We start from the raw sequence: 22,263 nt of genomic DNA, 5'->3' as shown, positions 1-22,263 counted from the left end.
ATGTATTGCATAAAACAGGATAAAATGCATTTTGCCGTTAAAATAATGACTAAAAACGAGGCATTCTGACAGAAGAGTTCGCTCCCTTGAAGAATTGTACCTTCCCCTCACAAACTTCATCATATCTGATGAAGTGTGCATGCACACGAAAGCTCATACAAAAATAAAAACTTAGTTGGTCTTTAAGGTGCTACTGAAGGAATTTTTTTTATTTTGTTTCGACTCAGACCAACACGGCTACCTACCTGTAACTAAAACTTCATCATAGTTTGGCAAACGACCTTAACTGGAAAAATCACCACTAAAAAAATGTCTCATAGGACAAAAAAAACCCCCCAACAATAACGAAGGGAAACATAATTTCCATGAAATCGGGCATGGTTTTATTGTATATACAAAGGATGAAGCACATGGAAGTGAATTACCCCCCCCCCCCAGTTTATGGCACAGTTTGGTGTGTATAGACCAGAAAGGTTTTTATTTCATTTTGATTCCCACAGTCCATTTCCTGTAACACAGAAAGTAAACAATACAATAAGGCAAAACACGTCAACGTTAATGGAAAAGTCTGTTACGGCTTGAAAATAGATTTTATTTACAGTATTTATTTTTTAGATGAGCTCTTAGATCCTAATAACTTTCATTTACTTCAGCTTTTAGATGCCTGATACGCCTCTCCTTTTCCCTTTCCTGTGTTTGTTAATATTTTGAAATGCAATAAAAACACAATCTGAAATAAAATAAAAGGAAAGGGGGAAAAAATAGGAGAGCAACAAAGATTATTAAGGGTCTGGAAAACAAGCCTTATGAGGAACGGTTGAGGGAGCTGGGTATGTTTAGCCTGGGAAAGAGAAGACTCAGAGCAGATATTATAGCCATCTTCAAATATCTGTCAAAAAGCTGTCACATGGAAGAGGGAACAAGCTTGTTTTCTCCTGCTCTGGAGGGTAGGACTCGAACCAATGGCTTCAGATTGACAGTAGAATGGTCTTCAGTGGAAAGTTGTGGACTCTCCTTCCTTGGAGGTTTCTAAGCAGAGGTTGGATGGCCATCTATCATGGATGCTTTAGCTGAGATTCCTGCATTGCAGGGGGTTGGACTAGATGACTCTTTGTGCCCCTTCCAATTCTACGATTCTATTTCAGGTGGCATGCTTGTTGTTGTTTAGTCGTTTAGTCGTGTCCGACTCTTCGTGACCCCATGGACCAGAGCACGCCAGGCACTCCTGTCTTGCACTGCCTCCCACAGTTTGGTCAAACTCATGTTCGTAGCTTCGAGAACACTGTCCAACCATCTTGTCCTCTGTCGTCCCCTTCTCCTAGTGCCCTCAATCTTTCCCAACATCAGGGTCTTTTCCAAGGATTCTTCTCTTCTCATGAGGTGGCCAAAGTATTGGAGCCTCAGCTTCACGATCTGTCCTTCCAGGGAGCACTCAGGGCTGATTTCCTTAAGAATGGATAGGTTTGATCTTCTTGCAGTCCATGGGACTCTCAAGAGTCTCCTCCAGCACCATAATTCAAAAGCATCAATTCTTCGGCGATCAGCCTTCTTTATGGTCCAACTCTCACTTCCATACATCACTACTGGGAAAACCATAGCTTTAACTATACGGACCTTTGTCGGCAAGGTGATGTCTCTGCTTTTTAAGATGCTGTCTAGGTTTGTCATTGCTTTTCTCCCAAGAAGCAGGCGTCTTTTAATTTCGTGACTGCTGTCACCATCTGGAGTGATCAAGGAGCCCAAGAAAGTAAAATCTCTCACTGCCTCAATTTCTTCCCCTTCTATTTGCCAGGAGGTGATGGGACCAGTGGCCATGATCTTGGTTTTTTTGATGTTGAGCTTCAGACCATATTTTGCGCTCTCCTCTTTCACCCTCATTAAAAGGTTCTTTAATTCCTCCTCGCTTTCTGCCATCAAGGTTGTGTCATCTGCATATCTGAGGTTGTTGATATTTCTTCCGGCAATCTTAATTCCGGCTTGGGATTCATCTAGTCCAGCCTTTCGCATGATGAATTCTGCATATAAGTTAAATAAGCAGGGAGACAATATACAACCTTGTCGTACTCCTTTCCCAATTTTGAACCAATCAGTTGTTCCATATCCAGTTCTAACTGTAGCTTCTTGTCCCACATAGAGATTTCTCAGGAGACAGATGAGGTGATCAGGCGCTCCCATTTCTTTAAGAACTTGCCATAGTTTGCTGTGGTCGACACAGTCAAAGGCTTTTGCATAGTCAATGAAGCAGAAGTAGACGTTTTTCTGGAACTCTCTAGCTTTCTCCATAATCCAGCGCATGTTTGCTATTTGGTCTCTGGTTCCTCTGCCCTTTCGAAATCCAGCTTGCACTTCTGGGAGTTCTCGGTCCACATACTGCCTAAGCCTGCCTTGTAGAATTTTAAGCATAACCTTGCTAGCGTGTGAAATGAGCGCAATTGTGCGGTAGTTGGAGCATTCTTTGGCACTGCCCTTCTTTGGAATTGGGATGTAGACTGATCTTCTCCAATCCTCTGGCCATTGCTGAGTTTTCCAAACTTGCTGGCATATTGGGTGTAGCACCTTAACAGCATCATCTTTTAAAATTTTAAACAGTTCAGCTGGAATATCATCACTTCCACTGGCCTTGTTATTAGCAATGCTTTCTAAGGCCCATTTGACTTCACTCTCCAAGATGTCTGGCTCAAGGTCAGCAACCACACTACCTGAGGTGTACGAGACCTCCATATCTTTCTGGTATAATTCCTCTGTGTATTCTTGCCACCTCTTCTTGATGTCTTCTGCTTCTGTTAGGTCCTTACCACTTTTGTCCTTGATTATGGTAATCTTTGTACGAAATGTTCCTTTCATATCTCCAATTTTCTTGAACAGATCTCTGGTTTTCCCCATTCTATTGTTTTCCTCTATTTCTTTGCATTGCTCATTTAAGAAGACCCTCTTGTCTCTCCTTGCTGTTTTTTGGAAATCTGCATTCAGTTTCCTGTATCTTTCCCTATCTCCCTTGCATTTTGCTTGCCTCCTCTCCTCCGCTATTTGTAAGGCCTCGTTGGACAGCCATTTTGCTTTCTTGCATTTCCTTTTCCTTGGGATGGTTTTCATTGCTGCCTCCTGTATAATGTTACGAGCCTCCATCCATAGTTCTTCAGGCACTCTGTCCACCAAATCTAAATCCTTAAACCTGTTCCTCACTTCCACTGTGTATTCATAAGGGATTTGATTCAGATTGTATCTTACTGGCCCAGTGGTTTTTCCTACTTTCTTCAGTTTAAGCTGGAATTTTGCTATAAGAAGCTGATGATCTGAGTTACAGTCAGCTCCAGGTCTTGTTTTTGCTGACTGTATAGAGCTTCTCCATCTTTGGCTGCAGAGAATATAATCAATCTGATTTCGATGCTGTCCATTTGGTGATATCCATGTGTAGAGTCGTCTCTTGTGTTGTTGGAATAGAGTGTTTGTGATGACCAGCTTGTTCTCTTGACAGAACTCTATTAGCCTTTGCCCTGCTTCATTTTGAACTCCAAGGCCAAACTTGCCAGTTGTTCCTTTTATCTCTTGATTCCCTACTTTAGCATTCCAGTCCCCTGTAATGAGAAGAACATCCTTCTTTGGTGTCATTTCTAGAAGGTGTTGTAGGTCAGGTGGCATGCACTGGTAGATTAATCAAGATTTGTGTGTCTCTCTTATTCAAGAAGTAGTCACTCCATCACAGTTTGAGAACTGTAGGTGAAGGTGAAATGTGTTATTTGCAACCATCACTTTTCAGGAATCTCAGTGCCAGTTACTTGGAGAGAAGTCATCATAGAATCATAGAGTTGGAAGAGACCACAAGGGCCATCCAGTCCAACTCCCTGCCAAGCAGGAAACACCATCAAAGCATTCCTGACATATGGCCGTCAAGCCTCCACTTAAAGACCTCCAAAGAAAGACACTCTACCACACTCCTTGGCAGCAAATTCCACTGCCAAACAGCTCCTACTGTCATGAAGTTCTTCCTAATGTTTAGGTGGAATCTTCTTTCTTGTAGCTTGAATCTATTGCTCCATGTCCGCTGCTCTGGAGCAGCAGAAAACAACCTTTCTCCCTCCTCCATATGGCATCCTCTAATACAGTGCTCCCCAACCTATCGCTGCGGACTAGTCGACGTTTGATAATTTTACTGTGGCCCGCTGAGGGGGGGACGTTGATTGTTTATATTTTATTTAGATAGTTTTGATTTAATAATTTTAATTTAATTGTATTTAAATGTTCCTTGGGCAGCCCGGTACCAATTGATCCACGGACCGATACTGGTCCGTAGCCCGGGGGTTGAGGACTACTGCTCTAATATATTTGAACATGGCTATCATATCACCCCTTAACCTTCTCTTCTCCAGGCTAAACATACCCAGCTCCCTAAGCCGTTCCTCATAAGGCATCGTTTCCAGGCCTTTGACCATTTTGGTTGCCCTCTTCTGGACACGTTCCAGCTTGTCAGTATCCTTCTTGAACTGTCGTGCCCAGAACTGGACACAGTACTCCAGGTGAGGTCTGACCAGACCTATGTCTGACCAGACCTATGTACAATTGGGTGTTGGTACCAAAGCTAGATCACTCAGTCTCATTTAGATATTATTAGACTGGTAACTGAATCCCCCTGTTCACGCTTACTTTCTGCTTGTGTCTGTCCTTCTATTGAAAGGCTGAGCCTGCTTTGAGTCTGATCCTGAACCCTCTAGGATTGGTGCCATCTTTCTTGTACTCTGCCTGTGGCTTCCCCTTTTGTAACTGCGAATGGAAACCTTTTACTTCTCTCTGGACTCCTCCCTACCACCAGCAATGACTTCCGCCCCAGCGGAACTTCCCTTTGCAGCTGTCAAGAGTGGTGTTTCGCAAGTGCTGATGTTGAGCAGAGTGTTTCCTAACTAAAGCAAGAGCACAGAGATCTGCACATCCTGTCAGAAGGGTGAGCGGCTGAACCCGGAGCTGCAGCGTTTCAGCTGACACGGAGATAAGGCTGGAGAGACCTAAGACAGAATGGTTAGCTGAATGGTCGGAAACAGTGGGTAGTGGGTGGTGTAGATTTTGTGGGTAGATTTTGCGCCATACTTGTGTTGAACTACTTTGAAAGTTTACTTGTAAAAAAAAACTGACCTCTTTCCTTGCCACTCAGCCCTTCCTCCTTGTTATTATGCAAATAAGATGTCCAAAATCTAGTGTTTCTAGCCTTGTCTTGATCCAAAATGCTGCCCCTGTCCTTTAAGCTTTGGCAGAGGGAGTTGTTGTGGCTTGGCCCAAGTTGGAAGCCACATCTTGACAGTTGGCAGACATGAGCTTCCTGTGTGGTGTGTGCAAGCCTGAGTGGCAGATTAACCTTTCAAAATGAAGGGGCGTTTGATATAAGAATGAATGCACATAAAACAACAGCAAAAAATATAGATTGTGGATTATGAGAAAAGGTGTTGAGCCTTGTAAGACCCCTTTAGCAATGGGAAGACCCTCTCTCAAAGTGCTTGTGAAGAGTTGGGACAAGTTTCTGTTTGGGATAGTTTTCTGTCATAAGAGACCCTGTTTGTGAAGAAGTGAGCTGAGATATGGGTGGACAGGTTGCAGGGCCTTGCAGAGAGCTTTGGCTTGGAGAGCATCCTGAAGCTCTTAATAGAGAGGCCCAGAGGTTTCTCCACTGTGGCACCAAACTGTGTTTTGCAAGTGCTGTTAAGCAAGTGTTTTTCAGGGGAAGCTGAGTAATCCAAACCAACCAACACAGAATAAGTATGGGAAGAAAATATGAATCCCTATGACACAAATGTGGGGGGTAAATAACAAAAGAATCAGCTGGGTGCCTCTCTCCAGCATAGAGAGCCCTCAGTAGCAAAGCTTAAAAATCACACAGTTAAGCAGCACTGTGAAGTGTTAGGACTGTAGGCTGTTAAACTTTCTGCATAAGTCATTTAGTCCGTTTGCAAAGTGCTTCCCTCTTTCTGCCTCTCTTGCAATGAACAGACCACACTGTTAAGTACTGTAAGTTTAAAATGCTTTACTAAAAAAACATTACAAATATCAGATTCATGCATTTATCTAAGCAGCAGCAGGAAAGACACAGGCAGAATACTCTTGGGTAGAAAATACAGAAAGATAGCTTCAGACACATGCTCTAAGCTTGGAGCTTGCTTATGTACGTCTTCCTTGCTCAGTTACATCGTGCAGAGAGGGTGAGAAATGACCAGGAAGAGAAGGCTTCACTTCCTTTCTCATCAGAGAAGAGGGGGCATGACCTGAGTCTAGGAAATGCAGCTCTATTGCCTTAACCCCTTCATGCACTAACTAGCACTCATGCATAGTTAAGTTTGATTGCAATTTCCCACAATTAGTTCTAGAGGAGATGAGACTATTCCATGGTCTTCAGGGCAATGAAATAACAAGGAGAATGGCCTGCTTGATTGGAGGAGAAAATCCACATTGCTTTTTCCATTGCAGTCAGATTCTCTGGTTGTGTGTGACGTGGACCCAGAGCTGCAGGAGAAACTGAAGAAGTTCCGGTTCCGGAAGGAGACTAACAATGCAGCCATAATAAGTGAGTTTACTATCCTGTATGTCACCTCCCTATTTTTTCCTAAGATTGGGGGCTATGGTATTGTGGCTTGGCACACCTGCCATAGGAACATAAAGTGGTACCTCGGTTTATGAACACAATTGGTTCTGGAAGTCTGTTCATAAACTGAAGTGTTCATAAACTGAAGCGAACTTTCCCATTGAAAGTAATGGAAAGTGGATTAATCCATTCCAGACGGGTCCGTGGAGTACTCAACCTGAAGCGTACTTAACCCGAAGCATGGGTGTAATTGGTTCTGGAAGTCTGTTCATAAACTGAAGTGTTCATAAACTGAAACGAACTTTCCCATTGAAAGTAATGGAAAGTGAATTAATCCGTTCCAGATGGGTCCACAGCGTTCGTAAACCGAAAATTCGTAAACCGAGGTGTTCATAAACTGAGGTTCCACTGTACAGGAAGCTGGAATCAGACCACCTAGCATAGTCAACTAGTTGACAGCTGTCTAAACTGAGTGACAACGGCTCTTCTGGCTTTCTGGCAGTGTTTTCTTCCAGCACTACTTGGAAATGCGATTGGCGGACTATAATTACTCCTAAGTAAATAAATGAATAAAAATTGGGATCTTCTGCATACATAGCAGAGGCTATACTACTGAGCTACAGCTCTTCCCCATTCAGTGCAAAACAGATGGGTTGCCCAACATCTCACAAGTGACGACGGCAGTCTCCTAAACAGGCATCTTAAATAGCTTACTACAAGGTGTACCTAAATAATGATGCATTTCAAACCTTTGTGCTTCATCAGGGAATGCTTTAAAAAAAAGAAAATAGAAATGAACGCAGTTCTCTGAGAATGTGGTGTTTGTCTTTTCTAACCTGAGAAGCCTGAGGCATACCAGCTTGAAATGTGTTGGGGATCGGGGCACCTTGTATTAAAGCAGCTTTGATGCTGATTGAACTTCTGTTGGAACCTGATCGACAACTCTTAACTGCAGTTAATCCGGTGTCACTCTGATAAACGTGAATGGGGTGTGAATAGAGCTGTTGGCTGTAGTCCTTCTGCACACCATTAGGCCACTGACTTAAGGGCCATTTCAGTCTCACCAGCAGTTATCTGGCTCACAACTCGCCCCCCCCCCCTGCAATGGGGAGCTGGGTAATTTGTGAAGGCGAGGGAGCTTGGGCTTGGCTTTGATGTATTTATTTATTTAGTGCTCTTGTATAATGCTTTAAATCACCAAGTGACCTCAAAGCAGTTTCCATACCAACAAATAAAACAAAATCATTAAAAATTAACGGGACACAATTAAAATATCAATAACGAAACCACAAAAGATCAGTGCTATAATGCATAACAGACTCAAGGCACAAAACAGTCTAACCTATGGCCTCTGGAAGCTGGAGAAAAACAAACAACTTTTCACTAAGCAGCAGCAAAAACCCATCAGTATCATGGGAACATAGGGATATAGGACACTGCCTTATACCGAGTCAGGCCATTGGACAGATTTCAGGACAGATGAGAGAAAGTCCTTCTTCCTTCATGCAGTATATAGTTAAACGGTGCAACTCCCTCCCACAGGAGGCGCTGATGGCCACCAATCTAAAAAGGTAAAGGTAAAGCATCCCTGACAGTTAAGTCCACTTGCAGACGACTCTAGGGTTGCAGTGCTCATCTCGCTTTACAGGCCGAGGGAGCCGGCGTTTGTCCGCAGACAGTTTTTCTGGGTCATGTGGCCAGCATGACTAAGCCACTTCTGGGGCAACGGAACACCGAAACCAGAGCAGCGCACGGAAACGCCGTTTACCTTCCCACCGGAACGGTACCTATTTATCTACTTGCACTTTTGGGCGTGCTTTTGAACTGCTAGGTTGGCAGGAGCTGGGACCGAGCAACGGGAGCTCACCCCATTGGAGGGATTCGAACCACCAACCTTCTGATCGGCAAGCCCAAGAGGCTCAGTGGTTTAGACCACAGGGCCGCCCGCGTCCCTGGCCACCAATCTACGGTAGATGACTTAAAAGAGGATGGGACAAATTTATGGAGGAGAATGATGTATGTGGCTATTATCCAAGATGCTTGTGCTCTGCCTCCAGCTGCAGGCAGCGATGCTCCTGAATCCCTCAATTCCTGGAAACCACAGGAGGGGAGGGGCTCTTCTGCTCAAATCCTGCTTGCGGGTTTTCCATAATGTGAATCTGGCTTGGCCAGTGTGACTAGATGGGTCCTTGGACTGATCCAGCAGGCTTCTCTTATGTCCATCTAGCTCAGTATTTTCTACAGTGACTGGCAGTGGTTCTCCAGGGAACTTCTGCATGCAAAGCAGATCTTTCTACCATAAGAATGGAGGTGAAGTTCTGTTACTAGGTGTTAGGGCAAAATTCTGGGTGCGAGAATGCTCAGCCACCCAGCTCATCAGGCAAGGGCCTGTGGTCGTTGTGGAGTATAAAAGGAAGGAGTCCAGCCACGATCCGGAGCAAACAGCAAGGTTTATTACTGCGCAGCAGGTTCAATGCCAGACTGAACACCGTGAACAGGGCTGCAAGAACTTTTAAAAGTTCCCACTACCATCCCATAATGCACATCGAAAGCATCATACATACATCACTTGTGACAGGGTAAAACGTCAGAAAAGGGGAAGGTGCAAGGGGCATTAGCATACAGGTAAACAGGAGGTAAACAGGATTAACATAAGGTAACAATGCACGATGTCCCAGGACATTGATAAGCAAGTACCAGTAAGTATCTGGGAGGGGATCCTTGAGTACCTGGCAGGGAAAAACAATGGGTCCAGGTGTGTGTATTGCCTCTGGCTTCGGAGGGTCGGAAATGGCAGGAGATGGTACCTGAATGGATTATGGATATGCAGAGGAGCACCACCCTGGCTACCTGACCTCTTGCTTAAAGGATTATGGCTGTCCCCTGCATCCCTGAGAGCCCTTGGCCAGAGTCGCAAAATGAGGTTTCATTTAGAAATAAAGATACACGGTATTCATTCATAAAGAAATATGATTACATAGAGTCTCAGGCAACAGAGAAAGGGTAGGAAAGGGAGCCTTTATTACACAGGGCTTGATCTTGAGGGGTTCGTGTTGGTGCGATACTAGAGTGGTGTTGTAGGATCAGACGGTGTCCCCTTGAGGGCATTTGTGCCAATCTTGATTCCCAAATGAAGCCTCGTTTGGGTGCCCCCCCTATAAAATTCCCTAACACTAGGTTTTTGTCTCCTCTCTCCTCAGTGAAGGTTGACAAAGAAAGGCAACTGGTGGTGCTGGAGGAAGAATTTCAGGTATGTAAAACCTTTCCACTTCTTTTTTCTATTTAAAATTAGAATAATTCCTCCTGCTTTTTTTTAAGCACCCTGATTCAGGTCAAGTTTTAAAAAGTACCCCTCATTCAAATTTAGAGGGTGCAAAAGAAGGCTGATAGGCTTCAGGTTGAAGGTGTTTTATACCGTATTGGCCCGAATATAAGCAACATCTTTAAAATTGAAGGGGGAGGGAAGGGAAAAAAACCCAGATATAAGCTACTCCCTTCCTCACTGCTCCTGGTTACATACTGGGGGTGGGGGGAGCCGTACTGTGTTGCCAGTGGCCTTTCCCCTTCCTCACTCTCTCTCTTCCCGGCCTTGGGGGAGAGGATAGTACCGCTTCCCCACACTCCTGGCTCTGTTTGCCCCATGCTCCTGTCTGCATACTGTAAGGTCAAGAATAGAAGCTGCACTTTTACTTTTCATGGTTTCGGAATTTGGAGGGAAAGTGTGGCTTATATTCAGGCCAATACAGTATATGTGTGTGCACACACACACAAATTGCAGCCTTCCCCAACCTGGTGCCTTCCAGATTCCAAACATTTTGGACTTATGGTCCAAAACATCTGGATGGCACTGAGTTGAGGAAGGCTGGTGTGCTACACACACACACACACACACACACACACACACACACACACACACACACACAGAGTATATGGCAGGTGTTCTGCCATGCAGACCAGAGCAAATGGCTCCAGGTGACATATATGTGATCCCCAACCACACAGTGCAGGGAAAGGTAAGCAACCCTCAGGTCACACGTAGGCTTACATGAACTGAGGAAAGTTCTCCCTAGCTACCAAGTGTGGTGCTCAGTTAGATTCTGACTGTGGGGAGGAGGCTTCAGATTTCATTGCAACACTTATCTAATCGTTTACCTGCCGTGTTCGTGCGCTGTATAAAAACAGTGGATTCCCCCCGCCCCCTACAAAGCCAGTAAGTGATTGAGCTGCAGACTTTGTTGTGACTATAAAGTGAAGGCATTACAGAGTGGGTTTTTTTTTCTGAAGAAAAGCATAATTGTCTCCACTACAGGCAAATGTTGAACAAGCTCCTCTGCCCAACCATAGTCTTGTTGTTGGGAGGAGGTGGAAAGCAGGGATGTTGAACGCTAAACAAAGACAGTGCAGAAGCAAAAGCCTGCTTTTTTATATTGCAGGGGAGTGGAACTGTAATCAACCGGATCTCTCACACATACATGTGTGTGCACACACTTACTTTTCACTTCACTTCACTTCACTTCAGCCTGCGACAGCAACTGAATTCCCAACTCTTCCAGCAACTGCCTGGAATCTGACATAGAGCGACATCCCCTTTTCCCCAAAGAAATTCCATCAGCTCCTCCATTCCACCTTCCTGCATTCTTGACATAAATTTTGTCGGTACATTACAAATTACGAGTCTGGGTTAAAAGCAAATTGAATTTCAGATCAAGTTTAATATCTCAGGGGAGCGATGTGCTGATGGCGTCATTTGCTTTCATATTTAATTCAACACGTTATGCAAGAACCCTCACACGCGTTAGCAAAATGTTAATCAAATGGCAGCGCGGAATATCCACTACGCTGTGTTTTAGGGAAGCAGAAAAACTAGCGGTGGGGGTTTCAAGGGAAGATCTGTTCCCATTTCTTAAAATACGAAGCGACTGGCAACTTTTGCTTGTCAAAATGGAATCCCAGCTGCACACGCTTTCCAGACAGGAACTGATCCATAATAACATTCCTCTGAAATAATCCAGGATGGTCCTATCCTGGGAATGGAAGCTTCTAAACAGAGTCAGCTTGTTAAGTGATCCTAGAGCCACAGCTTGCTGAAAACAAGGGACTGGAGAGTGAGTTTGTCCAAATGTCAATTAGTGCTCCCTTCTCAGTTTACATCACGTAGTTCTTGTGGCTGCTGGCGTCATCTGGCAGCGCTTCCAGATGGTTGCTGTTTTGGGGTAGGATCCAGTGACGTCATGACAAAACCAGGGTGCTCAATTACAGTTGACTTGGCACCTTTGCACAGCAAACTCCCTCCCTCCCCCTCGGCCCCCAGACCAGACTTTTTGTGATAAGGAAAGTTAAAGAGAGGCTTCCGGTCCAGCGCCAGCGCCGATCGGCGGGGTCTTTGTCTCGCTCCGAGACAGCCCGTCTTTGCTAGAGGAGGGAGGGCAGCGAGAGCAACGCTGCACCCCATAGAACCTCGGGTCGAGCATCCCGGGGGCAAAACTGCTCAGCGGAGCCCAGATCCGGACTCCCCAACTATCCGGCTGCCCTAGTAAGAGCGCCGGAGTGAGAAGGGTCGAAGTCGCGGGGGCCATTTTGAGCACCATCGTCGCTCTAGCGGAGAGAAGCTCCGAGCCGGAGGCGGAGAGCGCTGGATTTTTCCAAAAGAAAGAATTAGAAATCAAGATTGTAAGTAAGCTTTTAACATTGGATTGGATATTAATTTGGATTTGGGAGAGAGGGAGATAAAACGGAAGCCACCCCCTCCCACCGGTAGTTTAAGGAACAGTAAAATAAATACCTGAAGCCGGGAGCTGAAGATTTTGGTTAAAAGGTATTCTCAAAGACACAAAAAAGCTCTCCCCTGGATGCAGGGTAAAAGGGGAGAAGGACGATTCCCTGCAGAAAGATGAAAAAGAATTAGGAAAGCCTTTCGTTTCCCCGGGGGCCGGCAGCCCAGATAACCCAGCGAGCTGACGAGGATTAATAAATGAGCTTTATTTTATCTAGACTTTTTAGAAGTTAGGTGTATATGCTTTTGAAATGTCTGGATTGTGAAATGTTGGTTTGGATCTTTGTGAATTTGGAATTGGAAAATGCAACTACTTTGCTAAGAGACTGGGAAAATAAGCAGCGACCATTTTCCACCCCACACGATAAGTAGTGACCTTGACAAGACGGAACTATGTCAACAAAAAGGTATTCGCCTGAGTTCCAGCGGATTGTTTTGACAGCCATGTGGGAACTAAAAATAGGACTATGCCGAGATGAGACTCAACAGCAAGAACTAAAGCAGCAATTCCAGATGGTGATTGCTGAATATGATTTTTCAGATGATGAAGGTACTGAAATGGAAATGGAAGAGGAAGATAGTGACAATGACAGCGATAGCAATTTGGATGATTTTGACAATGAGGTGGATTCTGATTTGGAGTACGAAGATAACAATGATGATGACTGTAACAATACAACACAAAATGAAGCACACCACAAGGGAAAGGTTGACATTGTTTCACAAAACGATAAGCGGAGTACCCCTCCTTTGAGGAGGGAACGACAGGAACCAATGGAATTACAGATTACCCACAAGGAGAAAGACATGAACAATTTAAGAAGGGGAGAAACTCAGGGGGGCCTCATGGACGCCTGGGAGCAAAACATTGGAAAAAGGGGGTGGGGTGAAGGAAGAATGGGAGTGTAATTATTAGGATGGATTATTAAGATCAAATTAGGACTGTCGACTACGGAACTTGCTGGATTGGAGGGAGGTAGCCGGAATTTGGGGAAGAAAGGTTATATTGGGATTTGTTAGAGTGCAAGAGTTGATTATGGGAAAAGTTAAAACAAAAGAAGTCTAGTGATATAATAATTTTAAGAAGTCTATTGAGGGGGAAAAAATTAGGCAAGGGAAGAAAAATTGGATTATGAATTATAGGGATTAAGAGATTGAGTGAAAATGGTATTAGTTAAGTTTAAAAATTTTATGAAGAAGAAAAGCAATTATTTTATAGACAAGGAAACTGTTAAAGAGGATAGTAAAGGGATGAAAACCGGGAAAGGGGGGAGGTAGGGGAAGCCCACAAAACATGGCTTATTAATGTAGACTTGAAAAAGATTATTTTTATTTTTGTTTTTTGTCTTTTGTCTTTTTTATCTTTTTTTTCCTGAAATTTTTTTCTTCTTTCCTTTTTTTTTTTAGTATAGATTTTTTCTCTGTGGTATGAGAACGGATGGTTGGGTGGTTGTCTTCCTGCTTTCTGCCCCGATACCCTGGAGTTCTCTGGTGGCAGGAGGGGACTCTGGGGGGGTGGGGGAGGGGGGGACATAAACTCAACCACAAAATGGACCATCTTCAACTGTTCGTCTGCATGGGATTCTCCTGTGGCAGGGGAGGGCCCATGGGAGGGGGGTGGAAAGAAGGTGGAAAACTTGTCCATGCAAATATCTTTTTTATATTTTTTTTTACTTGTTTTGTAATATGTAAAATTAATAAAAATTATTATTATTTTTTTTAAAAAAGGAAAGTTAAAGAGAATTGCGTGGGGTAACAGCTGTTTGGTGCAGCTATACTCGCCCGACAAACAAATCAGAACAAACACTCATAAATAGCCAACTTCACTTAACCTTCCTGCACCCTTTGTGTGAACAAATAAGGATGAATAAGGCTCAATCAACAGGCCGCCAACAAGTGACTTTACCCTTAGCTTTTCAGGCTCTGAGGAGGCCTCATTTACATCCACCTTCCAGCCCTGCCCTCCCTCTCGCTGCTCTTGAGCACCAAAGTCTGCAATCTCACACATCAGGAGTGTGGAACTTGTTGCTCTCTGTGCTGGACTTAAATGCCTACCAGCCCCAGTTAGCACGGTTTGGGGTGAAGAATGGTGGGAGCTGTAGTTCTGCAACATATGGAGGGCCACAGATTTCCCCATCTCTGCTATATGCATTTATCTGGAAATAAATTGAATTCAATGGGATTTCTGAGTGTGCATACATAGGATTATTCACAAGGCTGGTGAAGGAGGGCCAGCTTCTGCACCTTTAACTAGAGGACTTCAAGTCGCCTCCTTGTGCCACCTGCTTCAATGTCTTCCCATTGGTACAAGGTGCCCAAGACTCAGCTGCATCAAAGGACACAGCAGTCTTGAAGAACAGGAAGGCTGTCGATCCTTCCAACCATCTTGTTTGTAGTATGCGGCAGCAAGCTCTGCTTAATTCTGCTCCTTTGCCAGTTCATTACAGGGCTTGTGGTGCCTGCTTGGCTGCAGCAAAGAGGATTAGATAATGGGCTATTTCAGAAGAAAATAACTTGTGAGCCCTTCCTCCCTTTAGCAGCACAGATGAAAAGGCAGTGTGAAGCAGCAGTCTTTGGTGAGGGAGACGGGGCATGCTCCTTCCTTTTCCTCCAATCCCTAAACCCAGTTTCAAACCCACTGAGAACACCTTGTGGGACTGTTCCCTTCCCATACACCCAGATAGAGGACATAAACCTCTCAGTCACATCGGAGCCACAGAGCCGTACACCTTTGTGCAATGTCAGAGGTGACAAGCAAATTTCAGCATCACAGGGGGGGGGGGGCAATCCGGTTGCAGCTGCCTGGAATGCTGGGTGGGAGCAAGGGCTGAGCAGAGTGCCACTCTTGGCATTTGATGCAAGACATTGGAATGTCACCTGTCACCTGCACACACCTTTCAACCTGCGCACAGGCAAAGCACCTGAGCTCCACCCTTGTCAGGCAATAGCCAGAGAGCGATGGCGGAGGAGATGTTGTACTGCATAGACCTGGGTTCAAATCCCTACTCTTCTGCAAGGCTCATTGAACACTACCCCCCCCCCTGGGCTTTTCCAGATGACCTATTTATTCAGCATTCATCCTTAAGTATCTTATTGTTTCCAAAGGGTTTATATACCACTTGGTTGTAATAAAACCTCAAAGAGACGCTGACAGAAAGAATTAAACAATAAAATTATCAGTAATAAATAGTTAAAAACAACGATAAGCCGGATTAAAACAAACACCAGCATTCTGTATGTCTGGATGTTGTTGTTGATTAGTCGTTTAGTCGTGTCCGACTCTTCGTGACCCCATGGACCATAGCACGCCAGGCACTCCTGCCTTCCACTGCCTCCCGCAGTTTGGTCAAACTCATGTTTGTAGCTTTGAGAACACTGTCCAACCATCTCGTCCTCTGTCGTCCCCTTCTCCTTGTGCCCTCAATCTTTCCCAACATCAGGGTCTTTTCCAAGGATTCTTCTCATGAGGTGGCCAAAGTATTGGAGCCTCAGCTTCACGATCTGTCCTTCCAGTGAGCACTCAGGGCTGATTTCCTTCAGAATGGATAGGTTTGATCTTCTTGCAGTCCATGGGACTCTCAAGAGTCTCCTCCAGCACCATAATTCAAAAGCATCCATTCTTCGGCGATCAGCCTTCTTTATGGTCCAGCTCTCTGGATAGGCTTGCTTAAACAAAAATGTTTACTGTTTTGGTAGGCTCCAAAATGAGTTCAATGAAGGCACCTACCTGGTGACGACAGGCAGGGAGTTCCAAAGTGTGGGTGCCACACTAAAATATCAATGTATTAGAAGTGCAGAATGAGTATTATGTGACACTTGTAACAGTGCCAGTTTCATGGATCCATAGGTAAGAACTCCCTGGGGCCCTAAGTGCCTGAGCACTCACCAAATTCCCAATGAAGGGGCCAGGCATCCACAAATTTTGGTGCCACGGCCATGTACGCTACATGGCACCCACAGCCCTGGGCACCCACAGTCGCAGGGCCAAGCTGGCACTCCTGCAGGGATCAAAGTGCTCAAGTCAGCACATCTCTATATATATAAATGTAAACTGGGTATGTTCCTTCGTCTCCAATGTTCAACAAAACTGCTTGACCGATAGCGTTGAAATTTAGACACAAAGTCAAATGTGACTACCTGAGTGACCCCATACCGTTTTCAAAGACAGATGTGTCACTTATGCCAGGTAAAACCCCGTGTTTCAGAACTCACAAATCATATGAAAGTGCATGCTGGGAGCACAGGAAAGATTGCAACACAGCGCCCTCTAGCGCTACACTGGTACTGCACCTAGGAAAGCTTCCCTCTCCACAGTCTCTCGGCTCGGCTTTGCAAACTAGGCTGCTTTCCAGACTAGGCCGAGTGGAGGTGGGGGTTTGCCTGGGTGGGGGGAGGGGGGCAGGATAGGTGATGGGTTGGGACAGGGTGGGCCCAATCACAGGGATGAGCTGGGGGTGGAGGGAGGGGGGCGGAATGGGTAATGGGTCAGAACAGGGTGGGGGGGGAGTCACAGGGATGCGCCTGTGTAAACATAACATGCGTAAAACAGGGGGACTCTGAAGGTGAGGAGAGTCTGAAGGGGGACTCTGAGGCTCCATTTAACAGACTGAGCCACAGCAACGTGTGGCAGGGCCAGCTAGTATAGGATAAAGTGATCTCTGAAGGAGTGGGTATGTAGCTTGCGGGTCCTTCTGGATCCATTGCTGTTACTTGTGGCTCAGATGGCCTCAGTGGTGTGGAGTGTCTTCCATCAGCTTCAGCTGGTGGCCCATCTGCGCTCTTATCTGGGTGGGGATAGCCCAACTTCTGTCGTCTATGCTCTAGGTTAGATTACAGCAATGCATTATACGTGGGGCTGCTTCTGAAGAGTTTGGAAACTTTAGCTAGTGCAGAATTTGGCAGCCTGGTTGCTCACTGGGGCAAGATGGACTCAGCATATCACACCAATCCTGGCTCCGACTGCACTGGCTGCTGATTGGTTTCTGGGCCCATTTCAAAGTGTTGGTTTTGACCTGTAAGGCAGGGGTAGGCAACCTAAGGCCCCTGGGCCACAAGTGGCCAACGGGCGTCATTTAACCGGCCCACAAGCCGCCCCCTAACTGAGCCACCCTCTCAGCAAGTCCCTGTGTACTGCTCTAAACCAGCATAGCCTGACACGGCGAGGGGACTCACTTCCGCGGTGCCAGAAATCGTGTCTGCGCAGACGCAGCTGCTGGAAATCGCAGGCACGTGCACTCACACACACGGACAATCCGGCCCATGGAGGGATCTCCGCTGGAGTGAACCGGCCCAGGCAAGGCAAACCTTGCCGACCCCTGCTATAAGGCCTTAAACGACTCAGGACTGCAATACTTCAAGAACTGCCTTTCTTTATATGAACCAGCCCGGACCCTGCAATCATCATCTGAAGCCCTTCTTTGTGCGCCTCCACAACAGGTCTGGAGGGTGATAAAATGAGAAGGGGCCTTTTCTGCGGTGGCTCCTTGCTTGCGGAGTGTTCTCCCCATGGAGGCTCACCTGGCGCCATCATTACATATCTTTAGGTGCCAGGCTGAAATGTCTTGCTTCAACCAGGCCTTGGGCTAATTGACATTCACCCTGATAGGCTTGTGGGGAGTTTATTTCCCTTCCTGTTAATCACTCGCTCATCCTACACTATTCAATTTGCCCATCACTTTCAAAATTGCAAACAGCCACAGTTTTTGAAAAATGGATTTGTTGTGCGGGGGGTGGGGGTGGGATCTCATCCCTTCCTACGCAGCTGCTCCCCTTGGGAAGACCCTCGTCTACAAAACATGCCTCTTTTTTTAAATCTTCTTTAGGACATCTCTCCAGAGGAGCTGAGAAGCGAACTACCAGAACGTCAGCCTCGATATCCTAGTGTTGTTTGAGTGTGTTTGTGAGGGGGGAGGGGACAACCTGATTTGGCCCATACACACTTCCATACTCAGCTATAGTTTTGAGGAGGTGGCCAGAGAAAGGGTTTCCAACGGATTTCGGGACAGGCAAGCGGAAGCCTAGTTAATTTATAGAATTTTCTGCCAGAAGGTTCTGTGATGGATGGGATGAGGGACAAATGTAATTCCTTTCGCATTCAAAGGCATAATACCCTTTTTTGAGGTGAGGCGACCAGAACACAGTATTCCCAATGCGGTTGCATGATATAATTCACACGCAACTGGAGCAGGAACCAAAGATGCTTTTGGACTAATAAGGCCAGTCTTGGGGGACTTGGGCCCTTTTTCACACATGGTATGGACACAAACTGGGCTGTCAACAGCTACCAGCTATGATGACTTGGCTCTGCCACCACAGTTTGAGGCAGCCATGCTTCTGAAGACCAGTTGCCAGGAACCACAGGAGGGGAGACTTGCTCTTGTGCTCATGTTCTGCTCCCTGGATTCCCATAGGTGACCATGTTGAGAACTGGATTAGATGGGCCGTTGGCCTGATCCAGCAGGCTCTTCTTATGTCCTTATGCTGCTTTCTTAGGACAGGAAGTAGCCCAGTGCCTACTGGGAAAAGGAGAGAGAGCAAAAAGAAAAGAAAACATTGGGGAATGAGATTTGTGGGTTTCCACATTCAGGGAGTTCCAGAGCTTAAGGCCGGCACCCCCAAACTGCGGCCCTCCAGATGTTTTGGCCTGCAACTCCCATGATCCCTAGCTAACAGGACCAGTGGTTAGGGATGATGGGAATTGTAGTCCAAAACATCTGGAGGGCCGAAGTTTGGGGGTGCCTGGCCTAAGGTGTCGACACAGAGGAAGCTCTCTTCCAACCCTTTGCCAGTTGGAGACAAGCTGCTCCAGTCCCCCCCCCATATTTACCTTGCCATGAGACACCCAGTTGCTTCCTTGACTGTGCCTGTGTGATGTTTACATTTGTAGTTTACAGCTATAAATACATCCATGATGATGGCCGGATCTCATACCCTCTCTGCTTCATCTTCTCCAGCCCAGTCGGTGAGAACCAGTGACTTCTTCAACTGAGGGTGACCAGGGGGTGGGATTCTCGGCTTCCTGTCCAAAGAGTTGAGCTTGATGTATGTCGAGAACAAATGTGAAGCATTTAGGATGGTGGCGGGGAGGCCTGTAGGGTTCGATTAGAGGTGGTGCAGGACCAAAGGACCAGACCTTAGGCCCCTGGGCCTCCCCGTAACAACAGCCAAGCTGATGGGCGTTGTAACCCAAAAGGTTCTGGATGGTGCCAGGTTGACGGGGAAGCTTTTATAACTGGCATTACTGTGACAATGGCTGTGTTCACACCATGCGTTTTTAATAAAAGTTGTAATTAAAATTTATAAGTTATGACAAAAAGGGGAAACTTTTGCACACAAACAATAGGAAGCCTTGGAATAAAAAACACTAGAATAATATGTAACATGAGGTTGAGCAGGAGGAGATGAAGAAGCAATGGCCATATTTCCCATGTGAAATGGGCATTTCCTTAAACTTAGGAATTCGCGTGCAGGTTTGCCAAATGATAATGATAATAATAATTTATTTATACCCCGCCCCTCTGGCCGGGTTCCCCCAGCCACTCCGGGCGGCTTCCAACAAAATATTAAAATACAGAAATCCATTAAATTAAAGGAATGAGAGAACGAAGGGATAGCTCAGTCGTGGGTTTGAGCCCCGCATTGGGCAAAAGATTCCTGCATTGCGAGGGGTTGGACATCACCCTCAGGGTTCTTTCCAACTCTATGGTTCTATGGTCATAGGTTCTCTTGCTTCCTAGTTCATTGTAGCCCACGAGAAATACAAAGATAAAGAGCACCCATCTATCTAAACATACTTTCGCAAAGTCCACACCTTGGAACAAACAGGATGGACCATACAGCCATGGGCTTCTTCATTTTGAAATAAAATCATGCTATATTCTATATTGCAAAACCATCGGCATGGAGAGTTGTTATGTGACCCCGATTCCCATCCCAGAGCTGCAATTCCCAGAGCGGTTTAATACTTAACCCCTCTTCGCAGGGAACAGAATTGCAGTTCTGGGAGCAGGATACTCTCAGCACCCTAAAACAAAATAAAAAAAATAAAAAATACAGCTCTCAAAAATTATCTGGGGGAAATCATGTCTGTTTAAAGTTTGTATAATGGTGCTTCAAATGTACGATGTGAACACGGCCAATGTCTTTGAACATTCCAAAGTGCTATAAAAATGAGTCATTTGAATGATTGAATGCTAGTCATTTGTTAGGTCCCCCCCCCACTCTACTGGTGGAAAAAAACCAACAAATTCCACCTCTGTTGCAGAGAGATAAGGCAGTGCCCCATAGCACCTGTGTGCCTTGGGTTCAAGTCCCAACGTCACCATAGCAGGAACTTGTTTTGTGGCCTTGGGGGAGTCCGCCTCTCTCCACCTCAGTCAGTCCTTAACTCCCTGACCCGCTGTGGATCACACAGCCCATTGTGAACAAGATAATGAACAGTAATTGCAACTAAAGGAGCTGCCCTCTCCTTTCCCCTCCCAGGGTGCAAGCCGGAGCAGCAGATGATGTATGCCGGGAGCAAAAACAGGCTGGTGCAGGCAGCTGAACTCACCAAGGTATTCCAGGCACACTTCTTACCTCTGGTTTTGTCCCTGATTGTCTTGGCATTGTTTTTGGCCTTTCTTCCTGCCAGAAACACCCCCCCCCCAGCCTCTTGGGATTCTAGAGAGCAGCCTGGTTGCCTGGTGCAACCCAGAGAACATGCAGGTAACCTTAAACCCCCAGGCGAAGTGGAAGATGATGAGGCAACAGTGCTTTCTCTCTTACATGTTCCTCTCCCCCTACCCCCATGCCTATATGTGGTTATTTTGGTCTTGGGCCGCGGAGTATTATTGCTTTGGGTGCCAGAACTGGAGTTCAATTCCTAGAAAAAAAAAACCCTGAAGCCGAGGAAAGAGAGACTGCCACGTCTTTCAAAATGTGCAATATAGTAAATTATAAAATCCTCACAGGGAAGTACCTTAGCCCAGTAGTAGGGCACCTGCTTTGCATGCAGAAGGCATAGAAACATAGAATTGTAGACCCTCCCAAGGGTCATCTAGTCCAACCCCACCTGTAATGCAGAATTCACAGCCCCAGGTTCAGTTCACAGCTTCTTTGAGTAGGACTGGGAGGAGACTGAAGCCTGAAGCCCGGAAAAGCCACTGTTACTCAGCACTGACATTACTGAGTTAGACCAATGGTCAGACTGGGTGTAAGGGATAATTGTGTCCCTACTCTGTCCCTCTCCTTAGCTACCTGGGAAAGGCAGGGAAGGATGCTTGATAGACCACCTCCACCTGACTGCTGCTCTGTTTCCCCCCAGGTCTTTGAGATTCGGTCCACAGACGACCTGACGGAACAGTGGCTCAAAGAGCGCCTGGCCTTTTTCCGCTGATTGGTAGGATAATCCTGGAGGGCTGGTCCATCAGTAAACTCCCCACTCATAGCTGGTCCTGTAATCTCACTCCCCCCACCCATTTCACCCTAGAGATACCACTGCGCAGTGGGTGTATGTGGAATATAGGGAAATGTAGCTGACTTACTGTCTCCATGACCAGCGCCACTGCCTCTCCCCCCCCCCCCCGAGAAATTAAAATGAAATAAAGCGATTGGACCTAATTCTTCTTTTCTTTTTGCATTGCGCTGAGCCTGTGTTCTTTATGCTTGATTTGTGGTCTTCCAGGGAGGGACATCTGGCCACTAGCTACAGTACCCTTGGGGCTCCTCCAGGATCATTGAGCATTTCTGCTGATTTGCTTGCACAAAGCTTACCCAGAGGTTGGACAATGCCTGGTTTTCAGTTGAGCATTTGTTCTGATTTGCTTGCAGGGAGGTTAAACAACAATGAGCATTTGTCTTGGTTGCATCCTTACTTGCTTGTCTGGAGGTTATATGTTTTCCTGTTAACCAGTCATTCAGCTTACACTTTTCGTGCATTAAAAACAAC

General features: G+C 45.9%; 1 protein-coding gene across 1 annotated transcript; it reads left to right on the top strand.

Moving 5' to 3' along the window:
- The first annotated feature begins 4,677 nt into the window (after positions 1 to 4,677).
- Positions 4,678 to 21,935, top strand: GMFG (glia maturation factor gamma). The gene is made up of 7 exons (XM_088672849.1): positions 4,678 to 5,010; positions 6,448 to 6,544; positions 9,763 to 9,812; positions 18,158 to 18,209; positions 19,216 to 19,296; positions 20,817 to 20,890; positions 21,640 to 21,935. Exons 1-7 carry the CDS (start codon positions 5,008 to 5,010, stop codon positions 21,709 to 21,711), a joined length of 429 nt encoding a protein of 142 aa, XP_088528975.1. The 5' UTR covers positions 4,678 to 5,007; the 3' UTR covers positions 21,712 to 21,935.
- Positions 21,936 to 22,263: the final 328 nt, after the last annotated feature.

The sequence above is a fragment of the Zootoca vivipara genome, chromosome 6, assembly GCF_965207765.1.
Source record: "Zootoca vivipara chromosome 6, rZooViv2.hap1.1, whole genome shotgun sequence".
Lineage (NCBI taxonomy): Eukaryota > Metazoa > Chordata > Lepidosauria > Squamata > Lacertidae > Zootoca > Zootoca vivipara.
The sequence above is the reverse complement of the archived record's forward strand: the minus strand, read 5'-3'. Positions and strand labels throughout refer to the sequence as shown.